At 32.0% G+C, this 15627-nt stretch overlaps 1 protein-coding gene across 1 annotated transcript; it reads left to right on the top strand.

Moving 5' to 3' along the window:
• The first annotated feature begins 8461 nt into the window (after positions 1–8461).
• On the top strand, positions 8462–13157 carry DPMS1 (Nucleotide-diphospho-sugar transferases superfamily protein). Its single transcript, XM_068606706.2, has 9 exons — positions 8462–8587; positions 9086–9244; positions 9557–9656; positions 9772–9805; positions 9872–9948; positions 10327–10352; positions 10431–10595; positions 10691–10805; positions 12844–13157. Exons 2-9 carry the CDS (start codon positions 9135–9137, stop codon positions 12946–12948), a joined length of 732 nt encoding a protein of 243 aa, XP_068462807.1. The 5' UTR covers positions 8462–8587; positions 9086–9134; the 3' UTR covers positions 12949–13157.
• The last annotated feature ends 2470 nt before the right edge of the window (positions 13158–15627 follow it).

The following is a 15627-nucleotide window of genomic DNA, read 5'->3' as shown; positions in this document are numbered from 1 at the left end:
TCAAGCTGGTAAACTTTGTAAGATCTCCAGTCATATGCTTGGAACAGTCACTATCCAAGTACCACTGATTTTTCTTGCTGCCAATCTGCAAAACAGAATAAAAATGATACAAATGGTACCCTTTTCAGTATAGGGTCCAACACAGATTAAAGCCTTCTCTTTGGTAGCCATTTTGCTAAGTTCTTAGGAACAAGATGCTTTCTAGCAATGCAAGACCTAGATGTATGACCAGATTTCATGCAGTAAAAACAGGTTACATGAGATGCCTTTTTGCCACTGTTAAAAGCTGAAAAAACTGATTTTGCTGGAACAAAAAAACTTGAAAGCTTTTTGACATTGGTTACATTTCCAGGGGTATAACCAAGTCCATTCTTATTGAAAACAGCATTATGTGATCCAAGGAGAGACTCAAGGTTTTCTCTTCCCTTGGTGAAATTGGAAAGGGTTTTCAGCAAATACTCCACTTGTTTTTCCAATTTTTTGCAGTTTTCACAGGATTTAATAGAGGCATGCAAGCAAGTTAGTTCAAGGCTTACCAAATATGTTTTGGCTTTATGCAATTCTTCCTCAAGTGTTTTTACTTTAGGTGCAAGCACATTATTTACCTTTTGCAGCTTATTGCATATTACAGCTAGCCTATTGGCTTCATCATGTGTTTCCTTGAAGGCAGCAAACAAATCATCATAGTTATCAGAATCAGCAGAAAAATTACTTACTGAATCAGAGCTTGACTCCTCATCCTTCATCATGAAGCACAAATTGTTCTCCTCATCTTCTGTTGAAGAACTGCTGGTTGAGGATGCTTCATTTTCCTCCCATGAGATGTAGGCTCTTCTTCCCTTGTTCCTTTCAAATTTCTTGCTGGCAGATTTGTCCCTTGTTTGATTGTCTGGACAATCTGTTTTGATATGCCCTGTTTTGCCACATCCAAAGCAAGTATATTTAGAGGAATTTGAATCATTGGGTTTAGGATACCTTCTTTTCTGCTGGTTCCTATTTTTGTTTTTCTTCCTCAGGAATTTGCTGAATCTTTTTGTAAGAAGGCTGATTGTATCATCATCTTCAGCATCTTCTTTTTCTTCCTTGATCCCATTCAGTTCAGTTGCTTTCAGTGCAAGACCTTTGGGTTTTCTCTCTGTTGTTTCCTGCTCTTTAAGTCTTTTAAGCTCTAGCTCATGCTCCATCAGCTTTCCAAACAGTGCAGCAGTTCCCAACTTTGACAGATCACGGCTTTCAAAGATAGCTGTCACCTTTGGTTGCCAGCTTCTGTCGAGGCACTTCAATATCTTTATGTTGAGTTCCTCTCTGTCAAATTCTTTTCCCAAGCCAGTGAGGTGATTCACAATATGGGTGAATATTTTCTGCACATCAGCAATGCTCTCCTCGGGTTGCATTTTGAACAGTTCATATTCTTGGATGAGCGCATGTTTCCTTGACCTTTTCACATCTTCAGTACCCTCATGAGTCACTTCTAAGACTTCCCACATCTCCTTAACTGACTTACATTGAGATATCCTGAAGAACTCATCCATTGTCAATGCAGAGGTTATGATGTTCTTGGCCACAAGATCATGTTGAGCCTTCCTCCTTTCGGTCTCATTCCATTCTGATCTTGGCTTTACCTTTTCTTCATCCTTGACAACCTGCATTGGCACATAAGGTCCATTGACCACAACTTCCCAAATTAATGCATCAATGGATTCCATGAAAATTCTCATTCTAACTTTCCAAAATGCATAATTCATTCCATTGAACATAGGTGGTCTATTAACAGCAGAACCCTCAGCAAAAAGCACATTAAACTCATACATTATTACAAACAAACTTGATTAAAATACAAGTCCTAGCTCTTGATACCAATTGTTGGGTTTAATAGGGCCAAAGTTCAAGAGGGGGGGGGGGGGGGTGAATTGACCTTTTAAAACTTTCTCGCAGAAACAATGTTTAACACAGTTTTACAGAAAATAAATCGATTTATGTGAAAATGAACAGATTTATTTCAGCACTGTTTTTGTTTGAAAAGCTTTTAATACAACAAGGTTAATCACAAGATTATGCAGATAGATTTTCCAGATGCACACACACAGATATCAGATTGAAAAACAGTGAAACTCAAAAACAACAAACCTTAATTCCAATTCGTGTGATTTAGGTTCAGTTAAGGGCTTGACAATTAGTGAGACAATCTATCACACACAACCTGTTTTATTAGTCTTTAACAGATTATCAGTGTTCTTATTGAAACCAGACAGTTTTCCAGAAATTAAGAACAATGAATCACAGAACAGCAAGCTTCAACTTTAAGCAATTGCTTAAGGTTCAATTAATAGCTTTGACAATTTCTTGAGCAACCTATTACAGTCAATCTGTTCTAGTGGCTTTTAGCAAATTTTATATGTTCTTATCAGATTCAAACAACTTTTGTAGAAATTAAGAACAGTATGCACAGTGCCCAGAAAGAACAGATTTATTTTCAATTGAACAGATTTATTTCTTTGCTGTTTTATCAATTATGCAGAAACGAAATTGCAGAGAGTGAGAGAGAATGAAAACAAGCAGTTATATTGGTTCACTCAACTGAGCTACATCCAGTCTTCACCAAAACCAGGTGGAAATCACTAAAACACAGTACAACCAAGTACAATTCCCACTGTTCTTGAAACCTACAAGAACTTAGGTACTCTTGCTGAAAAAACCTATTTCAGCTCACACACACACACTCTCCAAGAAAACCTATCAAGAAGAGTGTTCAACCAAACTATTACAAGCAATGAGAAGTGAAACGACTACACCTGATTGAGGATACAAAGATCTGCCTTAAACCAGTAGGCAAGATTGCTAGAACAGTAGCGGCACCTCACACCAAGCTTTTGGAACCAAACCAAGAACAAGCACTTTTAGATTTTCGAAATCTTTGAAGAACAAATGCTAATCCTTTGTAAACTTTTGATTCTCTGCTGTAAAACTTGTTTTTGCAAATGTATGAACGACTTTTTAAACTCAGAAACAAGTTTTCATTTTATAGAAAACCAACTTATAACAGAATTTTGAAAAACAGTTAAAGCTGTTATAAAATGAACAGATTGAAAATAAAATGAACAGATTTATTTTCAAAAAGCAGTTAGAGAATTTGTTAAGTGAGGAGACTTAGTCAACCATTCTGGTGCAGAGATAAAACTGAAAACGTTTAAGCTTGACATGGCACCAGAGACAAAAAGAATCTATTCATTTACAGATGAACAGATTTATTTTTCAAAACGAAAACAGAGAAAGTTTAACTATTTAAAACTCAGTCGTTTTGAAAAGAAGAAGACTTAGTCAAAATACCTGATGCACAAAATCTAATTTCCACAAGACTTAGCCAAGGCATCAGTGTAAAAATGAATCTGTTTATTTAGAAAAGAACATATTTATTTTTATGCAGTAAACGTGTTTTTTGTAAAACATGTGAAAAACAGTTTAAAAAAACTTATGCTTGTTCTTATCACATGGCCAGTGGTTATGAGGTGAGTTACTCAGCAAAAAGCCCACTCTTAGACAACCTCTAAGCACTACCTAAGACACACTTAAAGCAAAGCAAAATACAAATGAAATGTACATAGAAGTCTTCATCAAACACAATCTTGAAGGGGCATCAACCATCTTCAACATAAATCATGTGTGTACTTTTCTCTCTATCATTTCTTTTAGATATTGTATTTGTCTTGATAATTTTACAGGTACCGAAATTAAGTTCAAGCTCTATTCAACCTTCTTCTAGAGCCAATTGTAACTTCAGAGACTAGTCTTAAAGCTACAAAAACACAATATCATGAGGATTATCCTTCATGTCACTCAAAGACAAACTTCTTTGTGAGTTACGTGTTAAGGGTAAGCTAGTTAAAAGCTCTTTCAACAACAAAAAGGATATTCCTACCAAAAGACCTCTTGAGTTTATATACTTGAACCTTTTTGGACCAACAAGAACTAAATCTATTAATGGCAAAAGGTATGGTTTAGTCACTGTTAATTATTATACTATATGGGCATGAGTTAGATTTTTGAACCACAAGGATGAGTCTTTTGTAAATTTAGGAAACATGTTAAAAATGAGTAAGACTTGTCAATTATAGCTATCAGAAGTGACTGTAGGGATGAGTTTGAAAATGAAAACTTTCAAGACGTTTGTGAAAACTTCGGTATAAACCATAATTTTTCCACTCCCAAGACATTTGATGGAGGACCACCCAGTTATTACAACTTGGGTTCAGAAAACTGAAGAAGATTGAGCCTTATTAGAGGAGAACATTGATAAGTATCAAATTATTGTAAAATTCATGTCAAACTAGGCATAATTAGTAGATTACATGGAAAACAACCTAAAAAACATGTATTTTCCCCTAAAACAAGCTTGACTGGAAAGAAGAAGAATTTTATTAATCTTGAAGAAAAAATAAGAGAAAATAGCAAATAAAATTATTAGAATGATCAATCTGCTCAGCGCATGAAGAAAGGGGTAAGTTGATTGACTTTTGAGAGCAAAGATTGAAGAACTGCAAAAACGTTGAGCGCCAAGGCATGCACTGAGCGGATTTAGGCCAAAGAGGGACCAAATTTAATGAGTTTGGAAGGATGAGAGAATCCAAAGGGGTTGAACGAAAAGAGTCCTTCATGATGAAGAAAGCAAAAATAGGGTTTCTAAGGGTCATATTTATTGAGATTTGGCTTGAAGCAAATCCAAATCCAAAGATTTATTCATCCTTAAGAAAGGATTTCAGTGTGTCAAGCTTGAAGGAAATCTCTGCAACCTTAAGAAACCCAAATCCGTTGAAGCTCAAAGAAAAGGCTTGAAGCCAAAAGGTTCCTTGAGAGTGAAGAAAGCCAATCCACTGAGCGAATTAGCTCTATGCAAAATGAATGCTAAATATGTTGGAGCTCCTCACTAAACTCTATAAATAAGGAGGTCCAAACACTTAATTTGGGAGTTTGAAACAAGGAAATTTAAAGGCAAAAGGCAAATCCTAAGCTTACCAACAACATTTAGGGATCCATGTTTGTTGTTCTTAGCTTATCATCCTTTAATTCTATTGTAATATTTATCATGAGTTGCTAAACTTATCTTGTTGGAATTAAAGAGAAATGTAATATCTTTTGAGTTGTTGTTATTTATGAGTGCTTATTTTTAAGATTCGATTCTTTTGGTTTGACGGAATACTTAATGCTTGATGGTGAGGAATGATCGTTTATGCCTTTAGAACATGAATGATGTGAGAAGGCACGTTCATATATTTGAAACCCTTTCAAATCAACCAAGTGTGTCAATGTTTGGAAATGAAATTGAGTACTTGGCTTGAACTGTTCCATCTTAATGCAAAAACAAGCTATTGTAAGTCAAAGGATTGATTATGATAGTTTTTTGTTTTGTTTTAGATAACCTTGATCAAGGAATTAACCTGGTCTGGCCATAAGGAATAGTGATCTTGAATAAACATAGAATATGTAAGTAACAACAACAAAAGAGATTTACAAAGTTACTTCAATCCCAACACTTGTTTTGTATTGTTAATCTTCTTCTACTTTGTTTTTATCAAGTTTCAATCTCGTTAAATATTTTATTAGAATTATTATAGCTATTTCACAACGTCTATGCAACCAACTTTTATCATATTTTCAATTCATTTTGAAAGTTATTACTACTTTGGTAATCTTTAGTCCCTATGAATACGACAACCCTCTTTCAGTTGTACTACAGTTGACTTAGTCCGCTTGCTGAGAAAATGATTTTAATAAATTTGCTCTGCCAAATTTTATGGCACTATTGTCGGGGATTGATTGAATTACCATTAATTATATCTTTCACTATGAAGAAGTACATATTGTAAGTTTTGTGAATAACTAACTTTTTAATGGTAGATCTAGATTTAATTGTTTAGATTAGTCTAATTTCTTTTGACACTAACCATTTCCATTTTTTTATTTGTCTGTTTGATTCTTGTCTCCTTTAGAAAGATCTCTTTTTTATGCTAACAAGAGGCAATACCTCTTTGGAAGATTTGTTGTTTGAGTAGGATATTGAAAAACTTTTGAGAAGAGAAAGAAGTAACCTCAAACATAACCAAATAGATCAAGAAAAATGACCAAATCTAACCACATCCAATTCTTAATCTCACATACCCCAACTAGAGAACATGGCTGAAAACAGGAATAATGATGTAGGAAGGATTGCAAATCCTCAAAGAAGAACATTAGGAGAGTATGTCAAGCAACGAGGACTGAGATAATTTTCAAGCATAATTATGCTTGTTGCAACTAGATCTATGGAAATGAAGCCAACAATTTTGCATTTAATTAGTAGTCATCAGTTCACATGAACGAATCATAAGGACATTTACACTCATTTATCCACTTTCTATGAATTAGTTGGAATAATGAGATTTGAAGAAAGGAACTTGGAATCACTCTACTTGAGATTATTCCCATTCTCATTAGCTGGCAAAGCAAAAGAGTGACTTAAATTATATCCTAACCACAACTTAAACAATTGGAATGATATTGAAGAAAAAATCTTAAACATGTTTTTTTTCTTTCTCTCGCTTTATTAAAGCTAAATCTAACATTTTACATCTATGCAAGGACCATTTGAACCTTTATGTGAAGCCTAATAGCACATCAAGATGCTATTGAGAAGATACCCAAATCATGGATTTGAAGAGATAGCCCAACTAAGTATATTTCATAATGGTTTAAAGCCTAACACTAAAATGATATTAGATGCCAGAACTATGATGGTAGTAGATATAGAGCAAGCAATCATAAATGGTTTTGGCTCTAATGGATTACCAAGTACAACATGATAAAATAATTTGGTCAGAAGAAAGGAGTGTTAGAGTTGAACACTACTCATGCACTCCTAACTCAAAATAAAATTCCGCCTTAGCAAATTGAAGCCTTGACAAAAATGTCTCTCCATGCACAAATATTATCTTTAAAAATATTATATTGGTTGTATCTAAGTGATTTTTTTTCATGAATAAGTGTTAGTACTCAGTTAAACAACATGGATAACTTTTAAATATAAATGGAGAACTTTGAAATATATATTTTTTATTTGGAATGTTTTATCATAAATGAAATATGTTTTTAAATTGTTATCTACGTTATTGATATTTATTCATTTATAAAATTACATATATTTTAAATTTTAAAGGACTTGTTGGTGCAAAAATAATAATAATATAAAAAATAATTTTTTCTATAATTAAAATTTATAATTTGTTTATGAATATAATGATAGACTTTAAGTTATATGTATTAAAATCATAATTACAAAGGTATTACAATTCAAAATATTATTACTACTTTATGTAATGTTTATATTTAATTACTAATGCATATACTATTTTTTTAAAATTAACTTATAAATTATGTATTAAGCACTTAATTAATATAACAAAATTACAAATTTTATTACATAACAAGATTGAATAATACATTATATAACTATGATATTTTTTACTTTTTAAATTTTTTTATTTCATAGCTTAAAACAACTATATCTTATAATTATATTTAGCAAAAATATTTTTTATTAATAGTAGTATAGTTCTCTATAGATTCTTTCTCGTAAGAGGTATGGATTTCACGATAATACAAAATATTGTAATAAAAGGTTTAATTCAACAAAATATTTCTTTAAATATCTCAACAAAGATTTAGATAAAGTCATATTAAAATTAGTGTTACTTCTAATACTCTACATAAAAATCACAAAATTACTAATGAAATAAAAATTGTTTCAGTGTTGCAATAAACATTTTTAATAATATATAACTATCACTTATTACATTTACAATTTATTTATTTTAAAATTTGAATTATTTATATTTTAAGGTTGTTGAATTATTTATTACAATTAATATGTAAATTTTACACATGGCATTTATTTAATATGTTCCAAAATCTACCCATTATACTATGTTAAATCATTCTAAAAAAACAATAATAATTTATATAATTTTATAATATTTTTATTATAATTACTTAATGATATTATTATTATTTTAATTTAAATATGGTACATAAAATTAATTTCTTTTATATATTGTAAAATTTATTTTGATTAATAAATATTAAATTCGTGATCAAAAGATCAACGTAATCTAAATAGTAACACAAACACTTCTTAACTATTCAGCATTTTTTACTTTCTGTATTTCCTCTTATTTTTTGTTTTTTAAAATTATTTTAAGAAACCAATTACAAGTGTTCCTATGTTAGATTTAATATACTAAAATGTTTCTCCAATGATAATAAAATGTCAACTAAAACTATTTATTATTATTTTTTAAATTATTTTGTTTTTTTTAAACTAAATTTATATTTTAGTTTATTATTATTATTTAGATTATTTTATTTTTATCAAACTTATATAATAAATATATTATATTTTTAAAATAAATCTGGTGTAAGAGTAAAAGTACTAGTTTAAATACAAATAAGAAGTTTGTTGCAGTTGACACGCTGCTTGGTGCCCTTTGATTCGTGTCATTGTTCGCCGTCGCCTGAAGCTGCTTCCCCTCGTGAAGTCTTTGTTCTTCGCCGTCTTTAGGTTAGTTCATCAATTTCACTTTCGCTTTATCTTTCTTTAATCACAATTATGCTGTGAAGGAGTTTGTTCGTGTTGGAGTCAGTCATAGAGATAATCGTTTGCCTGGTTTTTAATTGGTTTTTTCTTCTGCAACCGAGATTTTGGATCTTCTCGAAAAGAGGAGCCTTATCCAATTTCTGTTCGTTTCGACGAATTTCAGAGCCGTTCTTGGCATTTCTGTCTCTGTACTCAGGCGTGGCCATTTATTTATAGTTTAAATTTACCGAGATGGTCTTTTGATTCAATTATTCCTTTTGCGATCGCGTCATGAATGTTGTTAAACAGTGTAATTAATTCCCCTCACATCCAGTTAGATCGTTGATTTTAACAATTAACATGCCAATTTTATGCTTCTAACAGTGTGATGAATACTTCTTCTCCAAAACATTATAAAACGACCTTCTATTTCTTCGCATAAATATGTTGATTGTTCTGTATCTCATATTCTGTGTGTGTTAGTACGTTGAATTCACTGCATTGAGCGGATTTGGTCCAAGTTGTGATTGGAATGGATGGGCAACATCAGAAGCAAAAGAACAAGTACAGTATAATTGTTCCTACATATAATGAGCGTCTCAACATTGGTCTCATTGTTTACCTAATCTTCAAGCACCTTCGGTAATTTCTCCATCTCATGATTATATCTGCTCCCTTTTAGTTGTTTTTTCTTCTCTATTATTATATATATAAATCATATAGTTTATAAGCGGAGTTCTGTGCAAGTATTTTATGGTCTGGGCATTATAAGCATGTCTATATGTAGAATGCAAAAAAATAGTAATTGTTCTGTAATATATGGCTTATATTTCATACCAAAGCATTAATAATTTTATCAAGAAAATGCCTTTTTTTCCTGGCAATTTTTTTGTTTTGCCATCTGTATGTATGATCAATCATCATTATGAATACTTTTTTTTTTGCTCAATTTAGGGATGCTGATTTTGAAATTATCATCGTGGATGATGGGAGTCCTGATGGTACTCAGGATGTTGTAAAACAACTACAGCAAGTTTATGGAGAAGATCGTATTGTAAGCAGTGACGTTTACAAATTTAATTTTCATATAGGCACAGTTATTCATCCATGATTTATTCTATTTTTTGGGATATAATTTAGAGTAACCATTCTTATTCCTGTGGTTCCAGTTGTTAAGAGCACGACCTAGGAAGCTGGGTTTAGGTAGGTTCCTGACACTTGCACCAAATGTTTTTTGATAAATTAGCGTTTGATGTAATTAATCTGCAGGAACTGCTTATATTCATGGCATCAAGCATGCATCTGGAAATTTTGTTGTCATAATGGATGCTGATCTGTCACACCATGTAAGTTTTACTATTCACATGTAGAGGATAGTTTGAATTTATTAAGAATAACTGCAGACCTGTTTGTTTTACAATACGACTGTGATTCTCATGCATCATGCCCATGTTTCAATGTAAAATTTGTGGTTGAGTTTAATTTGGGTACGTAAGCCAAATTATATTCAATGGTTCAAAGTCAAGTATACTTCACATTAAAACAAATGACACTCAATCAAGCACAAAACACTTTCCATCCACAAACAAACAGGCTTTAAATTTAAAATATTGAGGGCTGGATGAAATTCTTTATCGGACTTTTAGTTTGGAGAATTTATTAGTAGCAGAATAATTTTTCTCTTATTTATTTGTCCTTGTCTGATCTATTCATTTCTTTTGCAGCCAAAATATTTGCCAAGTTTCATTAGGTAAAGAAAGCTTCTAGCAATTTCTATCTTGTTTTCTTATTACCTGGCACAATTTAATCCTTCCTTTCTGCATTTCAGCAAGCAGTTGGAGACTGGTGCTGATATAGTTACAGGGACTCGTTATGTTAAAGGTGGTGGTGTGCATGGATGGAATCTTATGCGCAAACTAACTAGCAGGGGAGCAAATGTTCTTGCGCAAACACTTTTATGGCCTGGTGTCTCAGATTTGACAGGATCTTTTAGGTATAAAGCTTGATAATTGGTATTTGCAATTTCACGAGTTTCAGTTGCTCCCTCTGTTCCCTGGTTTGAGAGTGATGTATCATTGTTCTTTGTAGACTTTATAGGAAATCTGTGCTTGAAGATATCATTAGTTGCTGTGTTAGTAAAGGATATGTCTTTCAAATGGAAATGATAGTACGAGCTTCGAGAAAAGGATACCATATTAAAGAGGTACAGTTTCTTAACTCATGATTCTTATAATCAATATTAACCTGGTTGTTGTGTTGACTTTATAGATCTTGTGTTAGATATGTAATAGCATCCATATGTACCTTATGTGTTACAACCCCGTGCATACAGCAAGACAAAACACAGCAGACCCTATTGGATGAAGTATTTCATCTAAGAACTGGCCCAATTTAAACTGCCTCCTTTTTTCATTTCTTTCAGTTTTAACCATTATAAGAAGGGCCTCTTGGAGAACCCAAAAAACACTATTTAGGTTTATATTTTAATTGAATGATTAGTGAAGTTTTTTTATCAATGCTAGTTTTTCTTTCCTTGTCTCTAGCATCTTAGTGTAGCCATAACAAAGGCCTAGCATGTGGTATTTTCATTGCTTCCTCCATGCCTCCCAAACTACCCACCAAAGACCTGGATGAAATCCTTCGTTCTATTCAGGACTGCCTCTCTGCCATTCAAACCCATATGGAGTAGTCACAACAAGACAATCGCCAACAAGAAATGGAAGCCAAACACGAAACCATGCCCCCGTCCTTATCATCCTCATTGACCAGGTTTTATCTTTATCCCCACCCATTACTTTACGCTCGAGTTCTCCTGCTCATATTTCACTGCTCCGATCGACGACTCCCTATGTCACAGGCCACACATCAACATCTCTTCCCGATGTCACAACCCACTTGGGCCAGACTTACCAACATGACACCACAACGTCCACCATTATCTCCAACCACCACCCCCACTTTCAACTCTGCCACTCAGGCCACCCAAACTCCAGCTCGCTCTTTCAGAATGAAATGACCCCCTAGACTGACTTTTTTAGGCAGACCAATACTTTGCCTGCTACCAAATCCCTCTTGAACAATGTCTATCCATGATGGCTTTTCATATGAAGGATGATGCCCTAAGTTGGTTCAAATAGATGCATCAAAACAACCTCCTTATAGATTGGGTGTCCTTTACAGGTTCCCTCTATTTTGGTCCCTCCTCCTCCCTACACCAATCACCAAGCAAAACTATTCAAGTTGCACCTAACTAGGTTAGTTACAGATTATCAAGTATGTTTTGAAAACTTTGCAATTGTATTGTTGGCCTCTCCCTGGATATTATTCTGCATTGTTTTTTATTGCGTCTTTCTCCTGATATTCGCTATGAAAACACCATACTCAATCCTTATTCTATTTCACAAGCCATCAGCCTTGCTAAATTGGGCAGAGATAAGATTCGCAACTTTAAACACTAACCTTTTAGGCCATTCACACATACTACCTCTACCTAGAATACTTCACCACCCATAACCCGTACTCATACACTACCTACTCCCTCTCCCACCCTACCCCTTAAACGCCTCACCCTAGCCCAATTGCTAGATTGCCAAGTTCAAGGGCTATGTTATAATTGAGATGAGAAGTTCACACCTGGTCATAAATGTACCTCCTCTAGCTTTTTACTTCTCTTAGATGACCCAGATTCAGCCACAATCAAACTACTGAGGACCCACCTTTACCAGAACAACAAGACACTATCCATGCTTGTATGTTGTGGCAATTAGCATGCGTTTTCCATGTAGACATGCTACCTCTACATATTGAATCTATTAGTTGTTATGGCTTATGTTATCTCAGCATTTTGTCATATTACCTATTTAGGTAGGTAACCGAATAATTCAATAGATTAAGAGTGTTGTGTGATAAGCATACTCATACAGTCCTGTGCGTTGTATGTAAACTTATTGAAAATTGAAATGGTAAGCCGATCAAACAGTTTTGGAATATCCTTATTCCTTCAACTGTTTTGCTGCCTTTATCTCTCTGGAATTTTAGTTGATTACAGTGAAATTTATATGCGTTTGATTGGATAAAATTGTTATGATGTTCTAAACTTTAATATTTGAATCTATATATGCATCTAATTCATGTGCGAAATTTGAATGCTAGTTGGTCAGGCTGTGTGTTTTTACGATTCGCTTTTCGGCAATTTAGCATTCACCCCCACCCTAGCTGACATACAATTCAAATGTATATAGGTTCCAATCACATTTGTTGATAGAGTATTTGGAAGTTCAAAGCTTGGTGGATCAGAGATTGTTGAATACCTGAAAGGCCTAGCATATCTTTTGGTGACAACATAAAAAGATAAATCATAACTCATGTCGGGGGAGGGGGCAACTAGGTATAAATTTTGTTCGATTAACTTTTTATTGAGGACATCAGCTTGGCTGCTAGAATCTCTGCATAGCTTCTGTACAATTTATTCCTTCTCTTTCGAATTTATCAAAGGACATCCTCTGTTTTTATAACTGTGCTAACCTGGATAATTAATTCTTTCAATTTTGATGAACTTGTGACTTATGCCAGTGCTCTCTGGTTTTGTCCCTTCTAGTCGCAAGATACAAGTCAATACTCTTGACCCTTCTTAGATGGACATAGGTATTGGATCTCCCTCTGAATGTGTGTTTACGCGAAAAACCTATTCATTCTAAGAGAGAAAAAGTGTAGGTTTGACCGATTATATGGTATGATAGGAAGGAAGGAAGGAAGAAAGAAATTACTAGTGTTAATTAAATGTTTGATATATAGGAGTTATAATATTGCCTCACCATACCTTATGCTATAAGCTGTTCTAAATGGCTAACTCTTCATCCATATTACTGATTAAAATATTATTTATTAATATTAGTTGTTCAATATATACTGTTATAAACGTACTTGAAATACTTAATGGCGGCCGAGTACAGTAGAGGTGGGTAAACTAGATGGTTTTTTAACTATAAAGCAAAAACTGACTAGAAGATCGTGATTCATAAAATTCCAATTTAATTATAATTAATCAATTTAATTTTTTAATTAAGTAATTACTTTATTAAGATATTAGAATAAAGAAAAAAGAATGAAAGACTTTGAGAAAAAAAATTGAAACTGTGATTTTTAATCTACCTTAGAACACATTCAACACTAATAATATTCTTGAATAAGCCTACGAAAATTTTAAAACACATTTACACACATCTGTAATTCCTCTGCCACTTCATGCAACATATGCTTTTTATCAACTACGTTTTTTTTTACTAAATATGATTATAATACACACATGTGCATATATCATACATATAATACCATCCTACGCAACAAATATTGGAGACTCATATTAAACATATATCACTAAATACTAACATTTGATATATCAAAAATATTATCAGAAAAAATCAAACTCAGTTTCTTACGCCAATGCTTAGTTTCACCTACTACAAAAATAAAACTTTATACAAGAATCTTCCTTAACTTTTCATTGAGATCTTATTAGTGGGATTGTGGGTTTACTTCTTAGTGTAGTGTTTGATACTTTTAAAAGACTTGACCTGTTTTTGCAACACTAGTTTAGTTTATTGAAGGGTTAAATATTTTTTTTTTCTGTACTATGTTAAAATATTTTTATCTTGTTCAAACTTTAGATTTTCTAAATATTTTAGTAAAGAAACTATTGAAATGTATCTTTACAAATATTTTTTTTTCATGTGATAAACAAAATCTTTTTTTTCATGTGATAAACAAAATCTTTAGCATGAACTATATTATAACATTCATCTTAGTGACAAGTTATCATGAAATAATTTAACATCCTAATCCACATTGAAAATTTGTTTGTCAACTAGTAAAAATTCATTCCAATATTTTTTTACTATAAATATATAAAAGGTCTAAAGATTGTATTAGGAACGAAAATCAATTTTAAGTAAAAGTAATAAAAAAAACATATTTAACTTTTTATTTTATTATTTTATGGTGGAGATTGTCTATTATGGTCTTGCCTATTTTTTTGACTTTTTTTGACTATAATAATAACTTATAAAAACAAGGACTTAATCTTAGTCATGATTAAATATTTTTAGAGAGTATATTTAAACTTGTTTTTATAAAGAAATGTATTAGACATACAAATTATCTTATTTATCATAATTATCAAATTTTAGGGATTAGAACGAAAAAATTTAAGATACATAAGAATTTCATCTTAAACATAAGAATTTCATCTTATATGATCTTTAAATCTTCTTTGCCTACATGGCATGTTAGTACTTGAGCTTTATTAGTCTACAGAGCAACACTATACAAAGTTCACACTTAATACACACCAATTTAATCTTGCTTAACACGTTTAAACCATTTCAAAAATATTAACTATACTTGCAATAATCTCCATATTATTCAATAATCTAATAATTACTTCATCAGTTCAACATATTTATGTATAAGGCTATACCAACCAATTCTTACATGCATCCTATTTCAACAATTACAATCTTCACATATCTAAAAATTTATTTAATTAATTAAATGATAAGATTAACACTCCTTATTTGAATGTTGTGTGGCTACTCTTGAATCTTTCTTTATATCTTTTGAAAATTCAACTACGCTTCTCTTAAGTCCAAATAATCAAACCTAACACCAATGATATTTTATCTTTACAAAACATCCGAAGAGAACAAATCATTCAAAGAAAAAAAAAAGAAAAAAAGATTAAATCCCTAATAAAAAAAAGAATACTTAAATAAATAAATATAATTGACTCAATTCGATTATCTCTCTACTACTTTCTCATATATATAATTTGATAACATAATTATATTCAAGTTATCTTTATATTATTATATAGAAAATTTAAAGAATTTTTTTATAATAAAATAAAAAATATTTATAACGGTTATTTCAGTTAGTTTGTCGTCACTTGTTGATGAAGACACTTAATAAGTTGCTGATGTGACGCATGTGTGAGAATGAGTTAAAGTATGAAAAATAAAGTGTTTTGG

Source organism: Phaseolus vulgaris, chromosome 3 (assembly GCF_051622355.1).
Source record: "Phaseolus vulgaris cultivar YP4 chromosome 3, ASM5162235v1, whole genome shotgun sequence".
Classification (NCBI taxonomy): Eukaryota; Viridiplantae; Streptophyta; class Magnoliopsida; order Fabales; family Fabaceae; genus Phaseolus; species Phaseolus vulgaris.
This window is presented reverse-complemented; position numbering and strand designations above follow the sequence as displayed.

Excerpts from the sequence above, each read along its gene's own strand:
- DPMS1 (XM_068606706.2), top strand. The coding sequence starts at position 9,135 with ATGGATGGGCAACATCAGAAGCAAAAGAACAAGTACAGTATAATTGTT. Across the intron at positions 9,949-10,326 it reads ATGCTGATCTGTCACACCAT|CCAAAATATTTGCCAAGTTT; the intron begins GTAAGTTTTACT and ends TTTCTTTTGCAG. Across the intron at positions 10,806-12,843 it reads AAGGATACCATATTAAAGAG|GTTCCAATCACATTTGTTGA; the intron begins GTACAGTTTCTT and ends AAATGTATATAG.